Below are 25,741 nucleotides of genomic sequence, written 5' to 3'. Positions count from 1 at the left end.
TGAATTTCCAGTCCCTCAGCAGCCTGTAGTAGGTACAAGCACAAAGCAGAAGACTGGTACACATGAAGAGTTCAGATGGAGCTGTGGTGATCAACTCACAGGAGTCCCAGCTCTTCTCCTCTCACCCTGTCTGAAGCTCTCTTCCTTCATTTTACAGAGGCTTTATAAAAACAAGCCTGATAACAACACGTCAAATCTGACATCTACCAAGTTACTGATGTATAACCCCCTTTGCCCACCATCAGCCTGAACTCCTGCAAATACTGAAACACCCCACAGGAGAGTTGGAAAACTGTGAAGAGCTTTGGTGAACAGATAAAGTCAGAGTTGGGTAGTTGATAGTTACAATTGCTGCTTATGCTTCCCCTTTGTGTCAAATCAGCATAAATTTCTTTTGAAAGGTCAGAAGGCAACCAGATAAAATCAATTCACAGGATCAGGGAACGTGATGAGTTTAAGAGGATTTGAAAAAATCCACTATTACCAAGTGAGAAATTTCTTTTAAGGTGCCTAAGAAAGATAACAACAATTTGATGATTGCAGCACGTAATTGTCTCTTGAGTAGGGAGGAAGTGGTATCTCTTTTTGGTTTTGTAGTAAGCATAACTTGGAGAAAAAAGCCCCCAACATGTAAACTATTAAAAACTTCTTCCTTAAGTAAATAAAATCTTATTTATAAAATTATAAACTGGTTTCTAATCAGAACACAGCCTATCATCCTAAATAAGAAATGAAGGAAACTTTTCTCTATTACTAACAAGGATTTTCTCTCTGTGTAATCAGATGAAGCTGTTGGATTCTTATGTCCAAAGCCATATACTTTGTGAGAATGGGGAGCAAAGGGAAGCAAGCTGATGCACAAATTGGTAGTTGGTATCTAGTCTTTTCTGAAGTTGTGTATTTCCAACCTTGTGAAGTATTCCTTATAGTAAACACACTGTATTTAAGCCAGTACAACTCTCTCTGCTTAAGCCAGAAAAATTTATAAACCAGAAACAAGTGCAGCTGGCAAAATTTACAGATTTTTTTTCACAATGCCCTTATTTTACGGAATATGTGCAGTTTTTCTGCTAAACTAGGAGTTGCTTCCAGCCATGAGATACTAAGTTTTGTATGGTAATATCCAGATCTGTGTTCAGCAGAAACACATAACCTCAGCATAGAAGAAGATGGATTAATTATTTTTTTCCATCAGATGCTTTAGTGACTCAGGAAAACTGTAATATCAACCGAGAGAAATTAAGTTCTCTGTGTCTTACAGAAAGCAGTTGACTAGTTTGGCAAGACATCTACTACCTCATGAAGAGTAAGAGTCGGTACATTATTTAGTACAACTTTAGGCTTATTCTTACCTACCTACTAAGTACTGAGTTTGTTAAGGAACCTCCTTTCTGTGCCATTCTTATGCCTCTCTTCCATTTTTTTTTTCTTGTATTTAAATGCTGTTTATGGTAGAAAAAGCCATAAGCAGAAATGAGATGAAAAGAAGATGCAAAGATATATTACCATTATGCATTTAACTTTCATCAGTCTCTTTCAGCTACACACACACTCTTTATAAGTTTCTCTGGATGTAGATTAATTGAAGTGGATAAAAAGCAGTTTGGTTAGCAGAAGACAGAGAGCAGTGTAGAAATTAAATATAAGAAATCCATTTATTTATTTTATATATATTGAAAAACAAAGAAAAAATAAATTTAAAAAAGCAAAGTAGGACTTAGTAATTCTGCAGAGTTAGACAACTGTGGTGGGCTGACCCTGGCTGAATGCCAGGTGACCTCCAAAGCTGGTCTTTCACGCCCCTCCTAAGCTGGACAGGTATAGAAAATATAACAAAAGGTTCATAAGTTGATATAAGGGCAGGGAGACACCACTCACTGTCACAAACAAAACTGAGTTGACTTAGGGAAATTAGTTGAATTTATTACCAGTCAAAATAAGAGCAGGATAATGATAAGCAAAAAAAAAAAAAATCTTAAAACACTCTCCCCTCATGCCTCCCTCCTTCCTGGGCTTAGCTTCATTTCCAGTTCTCTGCCTCCTGCTCCTGAGTGGTTCAGGGAGACAGGGAATGGGGGTTATGGTCAGTTCACCACATTATTTCTGCTGCTGCTTCCTCCTCCTCCTTCCCCTGCTCCAGTCTTGGGGCCCTCCCACAGGAGTCAGTTCTGTATGTGAGGATGTAAGTCCACCCCATGGGCTACAGTTCTTCACTGACTGGTCCAGTGTGGGTCCCCCATGGGGTCACAAGTCCTGCCAGTAAACCTGCTCCAGCGTGGGTTCATCTCTCTACAGAGCCACAGATCCTGCCAGGACCCTGCCCCAGCATGGGCTTCCCACAGGTTCACAGCCTTTTTTTGGGCATCCATCCACTCCAATGTGGGCTCCTCCATGGGTTGTGGGTGGGGAAAGGAAATTATGGAATGGAAATTATTCTGAATTACTCGGAATATAAACTAATTAAATGATCAATATGACATAGTTTGATGCATCAACATTTTGTTTTGAGAAAGATTTAAGTTCCCCAAAATAACCACTCCGTTTCATTTTTTATGACCAAGAAATATTCATCCTCCATCAGTTTTAAAGATGAGCACAAAACTAGACCTTCACCCAGAGTCAGTGGAAGGCAGTGCTCGTGGACAGCATGAGAGCAGTTCCAGCAGATTGGAGTACATCTGCTACAGGGTCCTTGTACTTGAGCCAAAGTCCATTGTCAATGATAATACTCATATTAAAACCAATGGTCATTCAGGTAAGGATTCCAGGAAAAAAAAAAAAAAAAAAGAGAGAGAGAAAACACCTATTTTATTTTAAAAACTGCAATAATGACAATTTTTTTTCTATTTTTAGTGGACTTCATCAGAGAACTTTTGGAAACATTAAAGGATTCAATCAACATCGTAAATATTGCAGTCACTTTGAACTTGCACAAGTGTGGGCAGTCTGTTCTGGGAAATGATTCCAAAGGTCCTCAATAGATGTCAATTCTGCATTTAAAATATTCATGTTTTGTTGCATTCTCATAGCAAGTTATGTTGAAAATAAGGTATATAAGATTGAAAAGGTAAATTGAGCAGAGAAAAGTAGTTTGGCATAATTCATTTAAAATTAATTTTAAAATTATTTTGAAATAAATCTCTTCAAATCCATCCGGCCTTGTATTTTAAAAATAAAAAAATTTAAAAATTAATGTATTTACATTTTAAGTACTCTTAGGTAGCTGACATTTACATAGTTTGGGAAATATCATTGCATAATTGATTTTCCGCAAGTTTTTATTTTACCAGTTTCTTATTTTCCGTCTGTATATGGTACACTAAATTTACAGAAACACACAGTAATAATTAAAGTTTTTTGTAAATCTGTGTGCTTGAATTGCCCTTGAGATGTCAAAGTTTTAAATAATAGAACAAAATCCTATAAAATGAAGATCAGAAGGCTACATTTCTGTTCAGTCATTAAATAAAATTAGTATAATACTGACTGAACTGGGACAATGCTTAAACATAGGTAACAGTATTGTACTCTGTCCTTAAATTTCATCCACTTTGAAAGAAATTATATAATCACGGAGTTTAGCTCAGAGAGCTTTGGAATGACTGATTTGGAAAATTAAATAATAGCCAGATGAGACTGCACTTAATACTCTATTCAGAAAAAGAATGACTCATCATCCATTTATTTGCTCCATAGGTGAACTGAGCTTTGCAATAGTTGATACTAATACAGCCCAGCTCCCAAAATAAAGCAAATCCATTTGCTCTGGCACAACTGGCAATTAAACTGCATCATTATGAGCAGATTTAACAATATTTGCTGAGCTTTTAGCATTTTCATTCTAATTACTTTATTTACTCTTACTGGAGCTGGAAACACTTTATTTCCCCCACAAACTTGCTAAATGTTTTCCTGTTTTTAAAATTTCCTCTCTTTTGATTTTCCTGACCTCCATTTATTATGCACATCTCTGAGAGGCTTGTTAGAAGTACAACCAAATACTGTCAACTTCTCCAGTAAGAAACTGCTGGGATCATTAAATGCTATCATTAAGAAGAAAGGAGAAAGGGTATGTTTTTAAAGTTTTGTAACTACTTGTGATCTGAAGGTTTTAAAATTTGGGTTTATACTGGATTTTCTAAATCTTACAGATGCGAAAGCTCATTGTGGACTACAGATATTTTAGGAGTCAAAGTGCTCTTATCTAAGTGAGAAACTGGCAATTTGAAAGTGTTTTGGTAAAGGACTTGTTTTCTGAGAAAAAACAACATACAAAGCTGGTATAGTTCTTTATTCTTGTGAAGTGGAAATCTCTCTATCTCCTATTATGCATTAAAATATTACATTTAGATATGCTCAGTTTTGATCAAATAAATTGTGAAATAATTTATAACATTTGTCCATGGTTTACAGCTAATAAAATGTTAACATGATTATCATATTATTTTCTGTCTTCTAAGCACCTTCTTTTGTATGCTGCTAAGAGCTTTAAATCATTCAGCGATTTTTCTAGCAAATGTTTATGCTATGATCCAGTAAGACTGAAACATATGTGAAGTATTGATTCTATGGCTTCTTTAAAAACAGATAAATCTTTATGAGTGGGATGAGTATCACATCACAGCCATCTGCTGAACTAGAATATACATTGTCAAAAGGAGTTATTTTCATGGGTTTTTTTTGGTTTGGTTTGTTTCATACTGGTAATAATACCTGCATTTAATCCTGAGTTAGACACCCACTGGATTCTTAAGTTTTAGGTTCCTACTGAAATATTCTGCCTAAAATAGTTCTTTATAAAGCAAGTGGAGATAAAATGCTCCAAAGATTCTCTCTTCAAAGATCCTGAAGGGTAATGACTTCTAATCCTATATTTAGCATGTAGCATTATTCTTAAACTGTTAAGTTGCTAGTCTTACACACTTAAAATAAGTTTTGAATATAAAATTATTTAAATTTATACTTGAGTATATAAATTGATAAAGATGTTGTACAGTGTCAAACCGTTCCCCATGTCACACTTCATTTTGAATGAAATTGCCATAATGCTTGACAGTGGTTTGGAGATAGTTGAATACTTTCTGACCTTTTAATCTGGTCAAGTAACTTAAAGCATGTTTAGTGGAGAATTTTCTTCTTTGTTTCAATTTGCTGATGATTTATATGTTCTGTAGTTTTATATATTTCATTTTAAGATTGCCAGATGAATACCATCCATGAGTGATTTGTCCAGGATTTTCTTTGTGTACTTCTACGCTTCTGGTAAGTAAGTGGGAACTGGCTAAATTCTGTAGAGCTATATATTGCAAATGCATAAATAGGCATGTGATAAATCATATGCTGAATTCGCTCAGTTTCAGTTGTCACAACATTACAATAGACCAATGGATTAATAAAGTGTATTTTTATCTAACATTAGAGTTTTCTCCATTGTATCCTTCTGAAGGAAGAAAAGTTAACTAGATCAGGTGCTAATTAATCAATTGCAGATAAATATTCTCTGAACAAAACTTAAACTAAAAATAAATTGTATAAAAATCTACAAATGTATTTAGAAAAAACCCCAACCCCACTCAAGCCAAACAAAAAACAAAACCTCAAACAAGCTAATCAAAAAAACCCCACCAGATCCCTAGGACAAAGAAAATAAATCCACAGAAAAGAAGAACTGTTGTATATTCTGTGGATCAGAATCAGGGGGAAGGCCAACAAGGCTGACATCCTGGTGGGAGTCTGTTATAGACCCCTCCTATCAGGATGATGAAGGGGATGAATTATTTTACAAGCAGCTGGCATATGTCTCAAAATCGCCAGCCCTTGTTCTCGTGGGCAACTTTAAACTGCTGGCTGTCTGCTAGGAACTCAACACAGCAGAGAAGAGGCAGTCTAGGAGATTCTGAGAGTGTATAGAGGATAATTTCCTGCTCCAGCAGGTAAATAAGCCTACCAGAAGTGGGGCTCCACTAGATCTACTGCTCACAAACAGAGAGGGGCTGGTGGGAGATGTGGTGGTCAGAGGCCGTCTGGGGCACAATGACCATGAAATAATAGAGTTTTCAATACTCAGAGATGCAAAGAGGGCCCTCAATAAAACTTCTACCCTGGACGTCTGCAAGGCAGATTTCGGCCTACTCAGAAGACTGGTTCAGAGGGTACCTTGGGAAACAGCCCTTGAAAACAAAGGGATCCAGGAGAGATGGAGACGCTTCAAGAAAGAGGTCTTGAACACACAGGAGCAGGCTGTCCCAGTGCGCTGAAAGGCGAGCTGGCGGGGAAGACAGTCAGCATGGCTGAACAGGGAGATTTTGAAGGAAATTAGGGGGAAAAAAAGGACTTACTGACTATGGAAAAAAGAGCTGGCTTATAGTTGAGCTCAGAGAGTGGTGGTGAATGGGGCTGCATCCACTAGTGGTGTCCTCCAGGGATCAGTGTTGGGTCTAGTTCTGTTTAATATCTTTACTGATGATCTGGATGAGGGGATTGAGTCCATCATTAGCAAATTTGCAGATGACACCAAGTTGGAAGGGAAGTGTCGATCAGCTGGAAGGCAGGAGGGCTCTGCAGAGGGACCTGGACAGACTGGAGAGTTGGGCTGACTCCAGCAGGATGGGGTTGAACAAGGCCAAGTGCCGGGTCCTGCACTTTGGCCACAACAACCCCCTGCAGCGCTACAGGCTGGGCACAGAGTGGCTGGAGAGCAGCCAAGCAGAAAGGGATCTGGGAGTTTGGATTGACAGGAGGCTGAACATGAGCCAGCAGTGGGCCCAGGTGGCCAAGAAGGCCAATGGCATCCTGGCCTGCATCAGGAACAGTGTGGCCAGCAGGAGCAGGGAAGTGATCCTTCCCCTGTACTCTGCGTTGGTGAGGCCACACCTGGAGTGCTGTGTCCAGTTCTGGGCCCCTCAGTTCAGGAAGGATATTGAGGTGCTGGAGCAGGTCCAGAGAAGAGCAACCAGGCTGGTGAAGGGACTTGAGCACAAGTCCTGTGAGGAGAGGCTGAGGGAGCTGGGGTTGTTTAGCCTGGACAAGAGGAGGCTCAGGGGAGACCTCATCACTCCCTAAAACTATCTGAGAGGAGGTTGTAGCCAGGTGGGGGTTGGTCTCTTCTCCCAGGCAATCAGCAGTAGGACAAGAGGGCACAGTCTTAAGCTGTGCCAGGGGAGGTTTAGATTGGACATTTGGAAGAAATTTTTTTTACAGAGAGGGTGATCAGGGAGGTGGTGGGTTGACTGTCCCTGGAGGCTTTTAAGATGAGAATGGATGCGGCAATTAGTGCCATGGTCTAGTAACTACAGTGGTTTGGACTTGATGATCTCGGAGGTCTTTTCCAACCTGGTTGATTCCATGATTCTGTGATTCTATTACAAGCTTCCTTGTATTCATACTTACAAGTTTCCCTTTCTCTGCATTCTACATTTGATGAAAGTTCACTTTTTAAATGAAATGGTAAAAGTAGCTTGTTACATTCAATATAAATGTTCCTATGTGTAGTATAATCTCCTTAGTTCTAGTTTACATCCTTTGCATCCTCTAAACAATTTTATTCCCATTTGGGTTCAATTTTTTTTTTGTGTGCTTGTATATTTACTTACATCTTAAATAAACTATATGTATGCATCTCTCATCTTTTTTTCTTAAATAAATTCTGTCATTTTATTTTCCGCATGGTCTATCTTTCTGTCTCTCTATGCCTGAAGTGGAATACATTTTGTCGTGTAAATCACGTGCACTTTTTGAAAGACTTATTTTTCTGTTCCATCATCTGTTATATAATAACAAACTCCTCAGGACTTTTTATTGCCATACACTACTGAAATCTGTTGGAATTCATTTGTACTAATGTTGTCATGTACTAGATAGATACTTAAGTCTAATGTAGTTACTGACTTTATATCCAGTGGAGAGAAAACAGATTTTGCGTACAATGACTCATCTCACCCAAAGATAGGTACTTGCAGATCGGATGAATAAACTGCTGGAAGAGCCTATTTCAACCTCCTGACTGTAAAAGGTGTCTGTGGTGACAGGACTAGACTTAGACATGTGATTTTTACACATCTAAATCTAGATGAGACTTCTCTAATTTGCTGTGCTGAATAATTGGTCTTTAACTATGATTTGAGGAATTAGCTCAAGGAAAAGTCCTACAAGTTTGGAAACTCTAACTCAATTATTTTAAACCATATATCACCTTCTTCGTACCTCAGTTTGTCCATTACTACTTCTTATTGTTGTTATCCTTCAAAGGAGAAATTTATGTTAAAGGAAGACTTGCATACTTGGAAAGGATGGTGGAAATAATAAGTAGAAAGGGAAAAAGTAAAACAAAGGTACAAAAGGAATCATTTTGCATTATGTGAAGAGGAAAATTAGGAAGCCATGTAAATGGAGGTTTTATATGAAGAGGGACAGCTCTAAATCTTGGAGATGAGATTGAAAGGGAAATTCTGACTTACTGATTGCAGTAAGGTTAGAGAAAATAGGTGAAGTGGAGACTGTGCTCCGATCATGGAGAAGATTTTTGTGAAAACGTTTGGGCAACATGCAATGGATAAGCTGTAATATAAAGGTCAGAAGGAACAGCAGAGACAGAACTTCAAACAGGGACAAGCAAAATATAAGATCTAGTGTTTACCTCCATGTGGAGAGAAGGAAATTATAGTTATGTCATAGTGTCTCACCTCCTCTGTCAGTTTTGTTGCTATCACAGGGAAGAAGAGAAAAGATATTCTAGACTGCATTTTATTCTTTGCTGTTCATTTCTATTTCAGCATTTTTTTGTGTGTTCAGCTGCTATTTTATACTTTATTATTTTGTTTCAAAATAATGAAAAATTCAAAATTAGTGAAAAAGCAGATCCCTCAGTGAAGATATGATATGTTGCATGACATTTAGTTGAGTCACATTTTCAGTTACTTCTTATTTACAACATCTCCAGGACGATAACATGAAATAGAGCAGTAACATACATAATCTTATTTGATGTGTGTTTTGACAAACTAAAAATTTGAAATGTGGGTGTCATAAACCAAGTTACAGCATAAGCTAGTATTCATAGTACACCAGGAACTCACACTGAACTCTTCTGGAATCCTAGGCTCTCTGAGTATATGAAACTATTTAATGTCTTGAAAGAAAATAAGTAACTATTGATATATTTTTAACTGAAGCTGATTTATATGATTTATATAGATTAAAGGCTAATCTGTACTAATTGTCTCTATTAAAATAAATCAGTGTTTATGCAGTTATATGAGTGGAGAGACCACAACTCTGCTGAAATCAGAGACTTCCACAGAGATAAACTATCTGTGTGTTGGACCTTACAGTTGAGTCCTTTGCTGTGCCTGGGCTAGTCTGAAGATGATCTGCAGTGACTTGTGCACTTGCTGATGAACAATTCCTTTCTGGATTGCATGGTAAGCTGTTGGCAGTTGCGAGGCTGCAGGTCTGGCCTCCAAAAGGAAAGGGACCCACCTTGGTCATAGCCCAGTGCAGCATCCCAGCATTGCTACATGGAAACAAGCTTCACACTGATGGCCTATACATGTTCAGGTACCCCATAATCAAACCATGAAGCCACAAGGTCCAAGGACTGGTATTAAAAAATTAGATAAACTGAAGTAAAGGAGGTGGGGCCATTTCCTCTTTCTTGCACATGTATTGCTACTTCTTTATTCCTTATATTGTCAATTATAATTCTACTTTCAGGGAAAGAGATGGTTACTTAGGTGATAGGAGAAAGTCTGTATTCTTTTTTAAATGCTCATCTGCAGTTAGTGCAGGAATCAGATAACCCTTATCCATACCTAAATCAAGTCAAACAGTAAAGAAATCTGAAAGCAAATTGAATTCCTGAAATTGAAAACTCTTGACTAATCTGATTTTTGGTGTGTGAAGTCCTAGGTGCACTCATACACACACAGATAACTACACATTTAAATTACTATGTCGACTTTATCATCACGTGTCAGAAGGGTAATTCCTTGTTGTTGTGCTTACACTGGCGATTCATTCTACTGCCTATTCTCAAAAGATTTAATATTTTTTGAACATGCATTTGCAAAGTTTGGAGGTTTTCCTGCAATTTTTTGCCTGTGCCTTTTGACTTCAGTGCTATATGAAAATACATGTCCATTTAGATGGCTCTCTCAAAAATACATAATGATTGATACCTGTTCTATCTCTGAATAAGCTATAATCTAGTATGCTGTGATCCACCTCTGTATCAGACTTAGCAATAACGTATAGTACAGATAAACTTTAATTGACTTGACACTTCAAACTAAAGTTGTAAAAAATGTCTTTGGTTTTTAGTAGCTATGAAAAAAATTGATCTCCAACTAGCAATGGAGTCATGCTTGATGTCATTAGAGGTCTATATTTCCTGTCTGACAGATTTTAATGCCTTTTTTTTGTTTTATTATTAATGAGATATAAGGTAAAATTCAGAAAAGTTATCTCAATGGCTTTGCAATCCAAGTATCACTGCAAGTCAATTAAATACTATATCTTTTGAAAAACGAGCTCACAGGAAACTTGTTTCTACTTTGTTACCTGATGTAAGGATGTGCAAGCAAATCTGCTGTCTACTCCTCTGACCAGAAAAAAAAAAAAAGAATTTAATGACTGTAGCACTTGCCATAGTTTAATAAACACAAAGGTCTTTAAATTAAAGCTTCCTGTGATCTAAGTAGGTTAAGTACAATTAAACAAAGTAAAGTAATACTATTCTTCTAGCACCCCAGATGGAAAGCCCCAAAACCTGATTTTCCATATACAAGACCATATGGTGCATTTTGAAAGCTACCAGATCAGGATTGCTTCTGAGCGGGGACAGCTTAGATTCATCTTGAAGGTGCTTTAAGTGAACACACCTTATCACCAGTCTTCTCTGTTCTTGAAGCGAGGGGCACCTGCCTGAATTATTCTGATAAAGAGAGATGCAGAAATACAGTCTGATGACATAGGTGCTCTCTTGAGCAAGACAGTCCTGAGCTGTGTTGCAAGCTGCGCCATTTTTTGCTGAGCTATTAAATGGGAAAGAAGAACTATTCATGCGGTAAATTGAATCAGGGTAAATTATTAATAAACTATCTTAGTTCTATGCTTCCCTTTGCTTTCTTTGTTTATTGTTTTGTTGTGTTTTAAAGGAGGACTTTTATCTTCCCTTTATCCCCATAAATCATTTGTAGTAAAAGCTGATTGACAATTAAACATTTCAATTCTGCTGTCAGTCTTCTCTGCTTCTTGAGTGTTTCAAAAGTTTGCTGAAATTAACTGTTTTCCTGCCTTTACTCTTTCTCAGCAGGAAAGTTGGTTCTCTGATGTTTTATCCCTCATTTCTGGAAATACTATAGAATAACACACCAGTCACGACATTTTTCACTGATTTTTGTAAACACATGCAGTCCCTCAATTACCTGCATGCTGAGTGGAAATTGCAAAAATGTTGCCTACCTATATTTTAGGATTTTGAAAACCTCACAGACTAAGTTTTTATGTAATGTCTGTACAATGCATTCAAAACCTTGTGGAGGACATTAAAGAGTTTTTGCCTTGATTTTTATCTTCGTCATTCCTTCCTTCTGCGCTAATCCTCCACAATGAAAACAAAATCACAAACAAACAAACAAACAAAATCCAAACATCACAACAAAAGAATCTTGAGGTAAACAGTAGTAGTCTATTTACAAATGTGTTATTGCAACAATTATGTGTATTATTAGAATAAATACAAAGTTAGTAATCTTAGTGGTACATACTAAGAATTTCACATAGGGATTGAGCACAAAGTGCTGTTTTGCCACAGACTGTTTGGTCTTGAGGTCCCACAAACTGAATTTCAAGAGCTTAAGGTAAGTTAAACATCTTTTTTTTACTCTCTAAAATCAAAACACGATACTAAATTGCCTGTTGAGGAGAAATCCTGGACAAATATAACCTCTACTGAATGTATACTTAAAGCTAAATTCTGATTAAAATCAGTTTTATTTACCCCAGCTGTAGACACTTTAATTGCATAATAGCTCTAGTTCTGTCAGGGGGCCGTGGGAGCTGCAGAGAGCTGCCCCTGAAGGTGCAGCACAGCATTCCTCAGCAGACATCGCCCCTTCCACTCCGGACCGCCAGGCCCCTCCTGCGCTCCCCCTCGCTGTGCGCAGCTCCCGCGGGCAGACATTTTCGGCGCGCCGTGTGAGCGGCGGTGCCCGATGGCTGATGCTCCGATCACGTCCTCACGGGGGTCGCTGTCTGGCACCTCCGCCGCGGGCACGGCTGTCGATGCGGCAGCGCTTTAGCGGGGCAGCTCCCGCACCCCAGCGAGCCGCGTGGCTCGGAGAGGGCACCGCGGGCTGCGCGGGAAAGCCGGGAAGGCAGGGAATCGACCAGCGCCGGGAAGGGCCGGGCAGCGCCACTGCCTCCCCGGCTTCAGCACCACGGACAGCGCCCGGCGGCGGCGCGGGGCGGGGAGGTGGGCGGGACAGCCGCGCACGGGCAGCCGTGGAGGCACGAGGGGCACAGAGCCGCGGCCACGCGTGCGGACACGGACACGGACACGGACACGGACACGGACACACGTGCCCGGCCGACTGTCGGGCGCGCACCGACGGGAAGAACCGGCGTGCACGGGCCCAGGGCCCACGCGGAGACACCGGCGCGCTGAGACACGCGCGGACACAAAGGCACAAACCCACGTGTGCACTCTCGGGCACGGTCGCGACACCCACGCTCACACCAGGCACTGCAGCACAACCTGTCCCCCACACCCCACTCACACACGCTGTGTCATGCACGCACACACACACACTCGCACACAGGCAGACACAGACACACTGAAGCAGACACAGACAGACACAGACGCACACACACAGAAGCAGACACAGACAGACACACAGACACACAGAGGCAGACATAGACAGACAGACACACACAGACACACACAGGCAGAGACAGACACACACACAGGCACACAGACAGACACACACACAGAGGCAGACACAGACAGACGCGCACACACACTCGATCCTTCACGCGCGCCCGCCCCCCCCCCCGACGGCCGCGCGCCTCCCGCCTGGCGACAGCCAATGGCGGTGCGAGTCCGCCGCCGGGAGGCCCGGCAACCAATGGGAACGTCGCGGGCGCGGCCCGGCTGGCCCCGCCTCCCTATTTAAGGTGCCGCTGGCCGAGGGTCGCTCAGTGGCGGGAGGAGAGGGGGGCGGGGGCAGAGGCAACGACCAGGCGCGCGAGCAGCGACGCGCGGCGACCCGCTCACGTGCCCGCCCCGCGCGGCGCGAGGGGCAGGCGGAGGCGGGGCCGGGGGCAGCGCGCGCCGCGGGAGGGGCGGTGGCACCTGCGGGGCGGGCACCGGCGAGCGGCGGCCGAGGGCGCGCAGCGGAGAGCGCACACCCCGCGCTGCCCGCCCGGCGTGCCGCGGGCATGGAGCAGGACAAGTACCTGCCCCAGCTGATGGCCGAGAAGGACAGCCTGGATCCCTGCTTTGTTCACGCCATGCGCCTCCTGGAAGACGGTGAGGCTCCGCGCCGCGCTCCCCCAGTCGGGGCGCTCCTCTGGCTTCGGGCGCCGCGGGGCCAACGGGGGGTCTGCGGGCGGGCGGCGGCGGCGGCGCAGCCCGATGGCCCGCGGGGGGACCCGGCCACGCGTGGGCGAGGGGCGGCGGAGGGCGGGGAGCTCGGAACCGCGCCGGACCCCACGCCCAGGGACCGTCCGGCAGAGCCCCGGCGGCGGCCCCGTGTGCCCCGCTGCCCTCCCGCCCCGCCGCCCGGGCTCGCTCGCCGTGCGGTGGATCTGCCACGGCGGGTTCGCCTGTGCTGGAAGCGCTCCCCTGGCGCCCGGGCTTGCTTGCACAAAGACACATGCTGGCGTCTCATTGAACTCATTATGTCCTGTTTTGCGTGCTGAAGTAATAAGGTTTATATGGTAATACTGTTATGCTGTTAATGCGTCGCTGTTTTAGTTGACTGCGCGATGTCAGGCATTGATTGGATGTGGCATATCAGTTTCATGATACTGTTCCATCCAGGACGTGATGATTTTTCTCTTGGTTTCGTACGGCGATCAGAATATGCTCGTCGTAATATTTCGTTATTCAGTGTAATTCGCTCGGCTTTCCTTGCTTTAGTTGGACTAATTCAGCTGGAGGTTCTTCAAAAAGTTTATAATTTAGTCTCTCTTTTAATAACTACTCAGTACAGTGATTGAGTGCAGGCCTTGTGGTACAGAATTTCAACTTTTGCAGAAGTGTAATTCACTAAGTTCCCTTTATGCATGTTTTTCTTCTGAACTTCATGATAGCTATTTTTAAAATCGGTGTTAAACTTGGAACCGAATGTTGAAAAGAAGTGGTAAAGAATGATGCATAAAGCAACCTATCAAGCTCTTAAATGAGACTAAGGCAAAGAAATGCATGGTTGGGCCCTTGAGAGAGTCACACATTCAAACAAACTCACATTCAGAGGCAGTAAATAATTCCCCAAGTTCTGTTATGATTTAAGGAAAATCATAACTAATTCAAACTTACCATGCTAGCAGTAAGTGTCTTTCTCTATCAACAGTTTTTATATTGTCTTTCCTTAATGTATGTTCTATTGATTCTGAATGAAGATACTGAGTCCAGGTTTTGTTAGAGTGCCCCTGTTTGATAGCTTGGAAATTCAGTATGAATAGCGATACATTTAGTACCCTTTCATCATTGCTGCCTTGCTGCTGAAGAGGCAGCCATGCTGCTTTTTACGGTTGTTTTTCTAATAATCATACGGTAAACAAAATCCTTATTTCTTAGAGGGATGTATTTTTTGCACCTTGCAGTTCGATCTTTTCCCAGAGGGGGGAAGTATTCACTGAGAGTGTGCGTGTGTGCCTGGGAAAGGAGGAAAATGCAGGAAAGACAAAACCGAAAGCACGCAAAGTTAAGTACAAAAAGGAGAATGAAATAGGTGTTTCTAGGTGTCAAGTTCATGCGGAAATTACATTTTGGGTAAATGTGTGATTGAATAAATTAATAGTTTTCTCATTCCTTCTTCACATAACTAGGACTATCTATATTTCATCGGATTTTTTTTTTTTTAAAGATGAAGGTGAGTTGTCTGAGAGAATGCTAATGTCAGATTCACACCAGGTACTTGGCACTATCCTTCAAAACACCATCTGTCAGACTTTCTAGAGATTTATTTTAGAGTCTAACATATGATGACTGTTTAAACACTCAGCAAGGTAAGAGTGTAACTACTTGAGAAAACAAGAATTAATGCACTGATTGATGCTGGTTGTAAATAAAAAGGAAATGTATAGAATGGGCAGAATTTTTTTTTTATGCCAGAAGAACATGGGATCGTGGTGCAAGGATGTCTGTATTAGTGAATTTCTAGGTTATATCCACGACGAAGCAATGTTTCCAGACTCTGTTGTTTAGAACATAATGTGTGATGTGTGTGATCAGCTACATCCACAACGATAGCAACCAGGTGTTATTTTTATGGTATCCTAAGCTTTTTTGATTGCCAGTACATTTTGTATAAAATGCGTAAATGTAGATATGAAGATTTTTGCTTCAGGGTCCAGAGCCTCAAGCATTCACACTGAAAGTGCTATGTTGTTTCATGTTGGTTGCTAGAACCTGAGGTTGAGGAGAGACAGGATGCTCTGTGAAACTGCAGATGGGCACACGAATAATAAGCTTTCCAGAAAAATGGTTTTGATTTGCCACAGTGGATTTACTTGTAAAGGTAAACCCCCTTCCCCTCCATTTTTCCCCAATAATTTTTTTTATTTGCTTCATTTTGTTCTGTGGGCTTTTTTATTTGTGTTTACTTAACCTATATTAAAATCAAGAAATTATTTATGATTTTAATATGAAGGTATGTGTCTGCAGATGAATACTTGAATCAGCAGCTATTTACCGCTCACCTCTGAGGGATGAATAGAAGTCATCCCTAAGGACTAGTTTACATTAGTCCCTACCTGGGTGTGGTAAAACTCACCGAAAAGGGACATTTACTGTAGTAAAGAATTTGAATACTTAGCAAACGACACAAAGAAAGGTGAGGAAAAAGGTGTTAGTGCTGCTTAGATACAAAAAAGGAAGGCATAAAACAATTTCTCTAAAAATCACCTAGGGAATCTCTGATGGATTCTGACTATGAACCCTGTCTCCAAATGACTAATCAAGTGCCTTAATCAGAAGATACTTTATTCCCCCCTGTGTCTTTACCTGTTTCATATAGAAGTAGATCCTACATGATTATTGCACTATTAGAAAAGTTGGTTATAAGTCATCTATTAGAAGAACTTGTGAATTGTGAGTGGTTGGTGATATTTGCCTCAGTCTGTTTTTTTCAAACTTTTAGAAAATGAACATACTTATTCTGATAATATAGTCCAGTTAGTAAGGGCAGCAAAAGACCTCTTTAGTTGAACTCTAAAGAATACACAAGTCTCCATTTGGTGGAAAGGGCTTTTTTCTATCAAGTGAACTATTTTGGTACCAAACGGTTATAAGAGGTGGAAGAGTCCCACTGTCTCATGGAAAGTTTTAAATTATTTTATTGTAAATTGATTACCAGTAATTATTTTCTTAGGTGAGATTGTACTGTTTTTAGTCAGGAGTTATCCTGATGCCTGGTCAGATGGAAAATGTCAAAAGTGAAGAGCATGTTTTTGAGCACTGTCTTTTGTACCCAACTTGTGCTGATACTGCAGCAAACTCTGGAGCTCCAGGGAGAACTGAGGGTGCGTCTGTTTTGGTGCTGCTTCCTACCCTGGAAGCTAATGGGCTGCTTTTGTGTGTTACTTTTGCATGGATGTAAATATTTATTGTTTTGTGTAAGATGTCTGTGATTATGAATATAAAAATAAGTATGTGACTGTAGCTGTGAAGGTGTGGATGACATAGAGAGCTGCAATGAGCTGGAACTGTTCAGTAGTTCAAAAGTTGGTTTATATCAGCATTATATTTAATAACCTGAAGTGCCAGGTAATTGTATGTATACTTTTGTGGACAAGCAAATTATATACATGTGCTTATTTATATTTGTGTGGCTTTGGAATATCTTGAATTTTTAAAGACAGCTAAGTCTTTTGTAATATAAACATAAAGGAAAAAGACCTACTGGAAAGAGCTGACCAAAGTATGAGCATCTCTCCCCATGGAAATATCAGCATTACTTGGGTAATGAGGTAGCTAATTTCTCTCTCTATAATGACAGTACAATTGACCTTAGAATTTCAACTGGCATTCTGAAGGCATGGAGAATCAGGCCTTTAATTTTAATCTTAAGTCTCTAGATTATTCCACATGCCATTGCATGAGTTTGTTAAACCTCTAGGTTGTGTAAATTAGACTCAGCATCATAAAGCTCCTTGTAAGATGGGACATAATTATTCAAAAGATTAACCTTTGCACTCAGTGAGCATTAATGCAGTCTTTCATGCAAACTTGCCGTAGTTGTTCTAGCTAATATAAAACTGTTGATGTAATGCAAATTAATTTTGTCTTATATTCAACTCATCTATTTGCTTTGTGTGGGCTTTGGATTTCTTTGGACTATTGGAGATTCATTTGCTTTTCATATAGGAAGGCAGATTTATTTCATGTGTGTGTGTTTCTGTTAAAAACCTGTGATAATAATAAGATTGCTGTATGAAAATTATTTGTCTTGGAAATATAGTATATGGTAATCATATCCTTAGCCCTAAATGTGAAAGGCTGTTTTTCAAGCCTATGACCTGCTAAAATCAGACCTCTGATACTTTTTAATTTTTATCAAATTTTACATTGAAAACTACTTGTGAAAATATGCTTGCAAATTTATTAATTTACTTGTCCAAACAAGCCTTTGGATTAAAATAAGATTAATGTAAAATGTTGATATAAGTGCATATATTAATATTAAGCTCTGAATGGTCACTTTTCTGCTTATTGTTTCTTTTTTTCCCTGATGTTTACATCAGGTGAGACGAAATCTGTGTTCATAAAATAGTTGATATTAATCATTGTTTGCTTTGCTGTCTCAAGAAATGCAGTGTAAATAACTGGTAGATTGACTTAGAAAACACGCTAATATTTACAGTGTGTATTTTGGATATCTTGATTTCATTAGAAACTAGATTTATATATTGATTAGTTGGAGCCTTTTTGATAAAAAGTGCAAACTCTAGATGAATACAAGGTACTTATGATTTCTATAAAGTAGTGATGTGCTAGCAGTTCCAGACTTGGTTCAAAGCTCAGTAGAGTTAATGGGAATCTTTCTGTTGCATTAGTGGGATAACAGGCAGTCATTGTAATGGAAATATGGTATATTGACTGATATAGCCAATAGGCTTGTAATCGTGAAACCTGATAGAATATACTGCAGGTTTTAGAACTGACTGCATTTTGCTTTTTATATTTCTTTTATAGATGAATTTTTTTTGTCATGATGTGACAACATATTATGTGTTCATAGCTCAAGGAAGTGCTTTTGTCTTGCAGAATGTAATGCAGATAAATCCCAAGTGATAACTGGATTTAGGGAAAACAAAAAACTATACAATATTAGAATGAGTGTAACAGAGCAACCATTGTGTTTATATTGACTCCAAGTTTTTAGTCATAATGGGCAGGCTTGGTTAAGAGGAGAGAAAAAACAAATGATAGATGTAATTTAAAAAAATAAAAACAGTAAAAATGCCTTTCAGACATCTGAAGCAGCTTAGGACCATTTGATCTGTGATCTTAGAAAACATGTACTTTGAAACACAGTAAATTGTTTTTTCAAAGAGACAGCAATATAAGTGCTGCAAGGGAAGGTTAGATTCTGATACCCTTGTCGGAAAAAAAAAAAAAAAGGTGCTTCGCTCTTTAGTGCTTGAATCAATGGAGCTGGTTAAGGTGCAATTCAGAGCAAATAGCAGAATTTAGTACCAACTGTTTAAGGGAAGGTCAAAGACATTTGCTGAGGCTTATCTGGATGACCAGAGTCTCATCAACAAAGTGTGCTGTTTTTTGGCAACATGAATGTTTTCCTTGGAAGGAGAAGAATATTTTTTGGTTGTCCTGGGAATTCTTCTAGTAAATTTATGTCATATATAGTCTTCTTGGTGTATTCATTCAGGGAACGTAACTGTCCATCTCTTTTCCTTAGTGCTTCTAAATAGATATTTTTCAACTTAGGAATTTGTAAAATTGATAATATTTACAGTCAGTACCAGGACAAGGCAGAATACCTGGACAGATGAATAGAAAATTCCACTCAACTGTTACCTTTCCAAGCACTGATCACCTGCATAATGTGTAGAATAGAGTGGCCATTCCTAGCCAGGAGGTGGCATGATTGGGCTCCATATGCCAAAATAGAGCTGCATATCCTGGCACCTTCTGGGAAACGACTTGTTTGGCCCAATAGTTGTATCAATTTTGTGTTCATTGGATGCATTTTTTTCCCCTGTAGACAATATGCAGACAATATATACTGACAAGCAGATTTTCCAGCTATTGGGTAGTCTTTATAATCTGATAGGATCAATAGTGACCAGTGCATGAGTCTCCTAATAAAGGCTGAACCCACTAAAACTGTGTCATGAAAGGGAAGCAGTTCCTCCATGACATGTGAGATGTGGGTTTCGAGTGTTGGTTCCTATTTTAGAAGGCATAAATGTAGCTTCTGTTTGGTAATTCCTCTCACAAGTTTTATTAAAATAGAAATACATAACGCCTTTCTGTGCCTTGCAGCTGTACTGTAGGTTAAACATTCTGCTTATATGAACTAGTTGTTTTTCTGATCGGCAGGGTTGCTGCACTTACGTGGCACTTCAGGGTAAGAGTGCCTTTTTAAAAACAAGCAGGTTTTAGCTGTTTCAGTTTAAATCTCCTCTCTCCAAGAAACTGCTGAATGTGAAGCAAAAGTCAGTGTCCTCACAAGCTGATCTCAGAATATATATTGTTCTTTAAAACATTTTAAGAAGTAATAGGAAAAGTGTTTTCTTCAAGAATTTGAGGTGTTAAGAAAGCAAATGTGCTAGAAGAAAAAAAAAAACAAACTGTTTTGCAGATGGTTCCTGCTAAGCAGAGTGAAGGTATGCATTCATCTTTTGTTCACCTTGCATTTTTCGGTCCTTGGATGGGCATCAGTGCACTGTATCAGAATAAGCAAGGAAGCAGTTTTTAAAATGAAGTGTGTAAAGTACAGAACTTCACTGATGCTGCAGTTTAGTCTTTGGCAGTATAAACAAATAAGGACTGTGCAGTCTGACCAGAGAAAAGGAAAACCTTAATACTTGTGTAAAGATCTGAGGTGCATAGAACATGGAGTTTTGACTTGTTTCTTCCCTGTGCTATATACCTTCAATGAATACATTCTAAAACTCCCATCTCTAGGGTGTAGGCTAATGCTGAATTTCATTCTAATCTTTGAGTTCTCTAAGTGAAAAGAGTTTCATAAGAAATGTGTATTATTATTACTTTTAATATGAAATAATTCTTTTTAAATTTGCAGGCAAAAATAATCCTGGTTATTACATTTCTCTGTAAATCCTGTCACATTTTAATTAGAATCCTGCTGGAAATGAATACAGCTATTTCCTTATCCTAAAAAGGACTGGAACTAATAAAAACTATGAAGAAGAATTATCTGAGACATTCAGCAGATTAAAAACCTCCTAACCCCTCCTGGAATAACTTTTATGCCTGTTCCTGATTTCACAGCTTTTGTTGTTAGAAGGGAATTTTTAGTTTGAATACTGAAGAAATATCAAGTGAAACTTATAATAATGCTAATATGGTAGTATTGAAGATCACCCATATTTAATTAAGATGATACAAAGTTTTGATGGTCATAAATGACTACATAAACAGTTACATGTATGTGATATAACCAAAGACATCTTAAAGACTTCAAATGCTCTGCTTGCACTGAGTGTTCCTGTTTGTTGTTCCTGGGTTAGCATGATGCAAAGTCTGAAAGGCACAGGGCAGGTCACTGCTGTTTTTTAATTTCTCTGCACCTGCTAAAGTGTTCATCAAATACTTGAACATCTAATTTTTGTTGTAGGGGTTACACTGAAAGATGTGAACTTCAAAAGCTTTTGATTCATAAAGTACTTTGAATTCTGGCAATTGATGTAACTATTGTAACCATGTAACTACTTCATGCTAGTCTGTAGAAGTTTTATTAAAATCTGCATTCCTCCTTTTAACTCTCATTTGGATCTGGAAAAGAAATTCTATTTGTTTATCGTAGAAGCAGTTTAGATTTGCTGACTGGCAAAAACAGGTGTGTCTTCAGAAAAAGCAAAAGTAGGGATCAAGGCCCCTGGCTCATAAACAGTCAGTTTTCAAAGAGCAGCACTGCAAATTGAGGAAAAATAGTTTTTCTAAGAGCTGTGAGCACTGCAAAGAGAAAACAAATCCCCTCTTGGCATATTTCCCAAGTTTAATGTTCCCTAGGATTCAAATGTGCGTTTCAAAGCTCTCTTTCCAATGTTTGAAGTTAGAGAACTTGCCATGAAATCAAGGACTTTCTGTGTATGTGTTAAAGTGGCCTTTTGGTATTGAAAAATTGAGTTACCTTATCTCACAAGTGTAGATTTTTATTCTTTGTATTTTTGGTAACGTAGACTCATATTGCTGGTTTTTCTGAATATCTCTAAACAAACTTGTTTCTTGCATTTTGTCTTTTTTGAGATTCTGAAAAGAATTTTTGATGTTGTCTGGGTGAGCTCTATCTGAGAAAAGAGAGAGACGTTGTTATTCCTAAATAATTAGGACTATGCTGATTTGCTGCAGCTATGAAACTGGCTCCTTGACTTTCCTGTTTCCAGCTAAAACTGATTTTTCTCCAGTTCTGCTGAAAGCACCAAACCTAAGTGACTTGCTATGTCTTCTGTTGATGTTTGCGAGGTAAATGAAAAACTGATAAAATGCAGAATTCCAAGAGGCGTTTCTCCTCCCTCTCTTCAGATAGCTGTTCAATAGGAAAATGGCGAGTTAATTTTGGTAAATGATGCTTATTATCTTGGTATTTCCATGGGACTGTAGAACTATCCAATAGATTAGCTTTCACACAGATATATATACTTGCAATTATTTCACTAGTACTTCTACGCAAAGTAGTAGGATTTAGCCCATTGTTAAATTTGAAATAACATCCTCCTCATACTCGTAGTTCCAGGTAAATATGTGACTTGTGTCAGTTTATTGTTATGCTCAAAAAGCCATTGGCAGGTAATCTGCCACTCTCAATTGTTAAATTGCATGGACTCTTGATCCCACACATTCCTATTTAATAAGACCATTCTGTCTTTATAAATACGCTATTGCAAAGTGCCCTGTAATTTATTCTATTTGATTTGTTACAGGTCTTCCAGATGCTGTTGCTGCTGTTACTGTAGTGGTTGTTCTTTGCTTGCTGCAGATGTTTCAGTGTAAACACCAATGGATCAGGGTGTGCAAAAACCTGTAAAGTTTTTGTGAAAAAGCAGAGGGATCCTAGGTTAGCAGGGAAAGTGGGAAAACAGGTGCTCACGTTACGTATTTTGTTACTCTTCTTTTTCCAGAAGATTAAACTGCAAGGTAACCTGGATGTACAATAGTTTATGCTGAGTTGTGCATGACAAAAAGGTGTTCATACAGTACCAGCATGTTAGAACACACAAGCCATCTGTTCAGCATGAAAATACTCTTGCTGCTCCAAAGTATATGAATAATCTGAAATGATGTGTCAGATGCAAGGGAGAAGGGAGGGCTATGTTTTTTGAATGAAATATTTTGATACAATGCTTTTTTGTACTGTCAGCTATCCAAGTGCTTCTTATGGTGGAAGTGGAAGGAGATGTCTTCATCAGAAAGTGGAAATGGAGCATCTCTTGTTTAGACACAAAGCAGGAACTTGATGTGATTCTGTATCCATCCAAACACTAAGGTGTCCTGATTTGGAGATAAATACAAAATAATTAGAAGCTAATACCAGCTTTTGGCTGGAACTTTCTGGTTCTTGAAAATTCAACTCTGTCCCGTCTCACAACCTTCAGAGGTTTTTTTTGTTTGTTTGTTTTTTTAAATAATGAAAAAGTAGGATGGAGAGAAGGAAGAGTGGGGAAAAAGGGAGGAAAGATGGAGAAAGGAGAAAAAATAATGGTAAGATCGTAAAGGAAGTAGAAAAGGGAGTAGAGGTACAGAAAAGGGTATAGAGAAGAAGATGAAATGATTAAGTGAAGAAGATGTCAATTTAACAGGTGGAAAATATTCTGTTATTTTAGTTCTAAAAAACTGATGAAAGCACAAAATATTGAACATTTAATAAGGACTTCTGGAAGCTTTTAGTTAAATTTTATTCAATTAAAATGGATAGATAAAAGTAGGAGATAGTAAGCATTTGAAAATGCTGTTTGGTCATTTAAGAAAAATTAAAATGAAATTCAACTCTTTCTGAAAAGCTTCTGTTAAGAATGACATAATTTTGAAACTGTTGTATTTCATGTGTTCAGAGATACACTATAGGTATCTGCCATGCATATATATGTGTTAAATTATGCAGTAATTAAACACAACAATCTGTTTTGCAGAGATTCTCCCAATTTTATACTAAACAGCATCTGAGATATTCCCTGTCCTTGAGATATTTGATATATTTTGAATACTATGGCTAGCCAGTTAAGAGTTTAATTATGCTTTTTTTTTTTTTAAATGGTAGTACTGTAAGATTGAACAGATTGACATCTTAGAGTTTCCTTCTTTCTTTACATAATAGAGCCTGGAAACTTTGCTGTGTACTGGTGGTAGGAGCTGTGAGCTTAGATTTTTATTTATATCAGGTAGAATTACTTCATACGTTCTCAAACCAAGGGTGAGATGATGTTGGTGAACGTTTTATTCAGCCTCATGGGGTTGCACAGAAGAGAGGTTAGATGTGCCAAGATTATATTGAGAAAGTGGAGTTGAGTTCTGGAGTCTGCAGGTGATTAGAGAGCAGCACAGCAACCCTCACAGAGATGTGAGCACCAATTTGCAAGCAGCAAACTGGCCTCTGTTTTTGAAATTGACTTCTGTGCTATATAGAAACTGAAACAAAAATTTTAGAGATGGTAAAAACAACTTTAAACTGCAAATAGTAAAAAAAATTGCCTCAAATAATGCATGAAAACAGTAGTCTTGATTGGCAATTCTGAGGTAAAATTGTTTTGCTATAATACTGGATTTTTGAATCTTACTGGCTTTCATGGTAAAAGAAAATAATTGGAAAGAGTAGTTGGGTCATTTAAGTTTCAATTAACATTAATTTTCCCATTTTTGGAATCGTGGCTAGGCTTTGTGAACGAAGATTTGAGAAGGGCTTTACCCACGCTTGCTACAAGCGCGCTGATGGCTAAAAAGGCCTGCTCTCTTCCCTTTCCCATGTATCTGTTTCGCAAGAAAACCAGGATTTGTCATAGAGAGAAGTGTTGATGTAGTAGGCTTGTCCCAGCATACAGCTGGATGAAGACCAGAACTGGGACTTAAGGACAAACTTTACCAGTTTGACTTAAGTGAAATATTGACTGCAGCTAGCGTTCCAAGTCAGATTGTGATGTTTGGTCACTCTTCTTGCCTTATATAAATGTAATATCCTTGGGATAGTTTCCCGAATTAGTTTCTGGTAGTGTGAGTTTTCAGATTTTTGTTGAAATTGCTGACAATTTCTTCATGATTTGTACTATTCCTTAACAGTGGATCAGAATCAAACTGCAGAACCGTTTTAAGATGCCTACTTTAAGATTTTTTCACTTTTTTTAAGTTGGGGGTTACTGACTATTTGAGATCCATCTTAAGCCATACTTCCCTATATGTCACTTAAAAGCACTGAACTATGGATTACTACAGAACATCTTATGTCAGAAACAGCAGATTGATAAGCTAATAAAATTGATATGCAGGTATGTATTATGCATCATATCTTCTCATTAGGTTGTTTTAGGAAAGGGAGAACAATCATCTAGAAAAAACCTCCAACCGTGAAGTCTTACAGCTTAAGCTTGATTTTTACTTAACTCTGTTTTTCCTCAAATTCTGAGGAATCATAACTGCCAGATCTTTCCAGACTGATTTATGGTCACTTTTAGCTCATATGAGAACGCCAACTAGTTTGATATTTGTCTCTTCTATTGAATTCTGTTCATATATAGTAACACTTTGTTTTCATTACACCCAAAATACAGAAGCTGTTGGCTCTTAAACTGTTACAGACGGGCTGTTTCAGTACTCTCCAAGATGTCATGAGGCCATTTTGGTCATGTTTATTCTAGAATACTTAGAAAACAGAAATTTCTCATTACTCTTTATTTAGAGTTACTTATTGTATACTTTGCACAGTAGTCATCAGTGGCTGCTTCAGATATCTGGATGAGGTGGGATTTTTGTTACACTGTTCACTATCCCAAGGCACCTTGGTACCTTTCCATTCGTCTTGTAGGGCACACGGTGTAGTTCCTGTCTCTTTCTTATAGCGATCTCTGTTCACTTAACTGTGTTAATTTTTCTCCAGAACATCCTGCATTTGTTTCTTGAGTCTTAAAGCAGCTCTCCAACTCTTTCCAGGAATGTTCCAAATCCTTGCGGTTTTGTGTGGTGTGATGGTTTTAGTCTAGGCCTTCCTGGTGACCAGTAACCAAGGAAGTAGCCAAGTACCCAGTATTCCATACAATTTTTACGTAAACCAGAGTATAAATAAGTCAGAGATTAGAGACCTCGCTCTCTTCTCTTCCGGCGAGG

At 39.2% G+C, this 25,741-nt stretch overlaps 1 protein-coding gene across 1 annotated transcript in view; it reads left to right on the top strand.

Moving 5' to 3' along the window:
• Positions 1-13,347: 13,347 nt before the first annotated feature.
• The window catches only part of LOC114068395 (KH domain-containing, RNA-binding, signal transduction-associated protein 2), a 183,987-nt gene continuing 171,593 nt past the window's right edge, over positions 13,348-25,741 (top strand). The window contains exon 1 of the mRNA XM_027904420.1: positions 13,348-13,528. Within this exon, the coding sequence (XP_027760221.1) occupies positions 13,438-13,528 (91 nt within the window). The 5' untranslated portion in view covers positions 13,348-13,437. The remainder of the gene's footprint in view (positions 13,529-25,741) is intronic.

Source organism: Empidonax traillii, unplaced genomic scaffold (genome assembly GCF_003031625.1).
Source record: "Empidonax traillii isolate 1590-97213 ecotype Southwest subspecies unplaced genomic scaffold, ASM303162v1 scaffold1058:size294411, whole genome shotgun sequence".
Taxonomy (NCBI): Eukaryota; Metazoa; Chordata; class Aves; order Passeriformes; family Tyrannidae; genus Empidonax; species Empidonax traillii.
The sequence above is the reverse complement of the archived record's forward strand: the minus strand, read 5'-3'. Positions and strand labels throughout refer to the sequence as shown.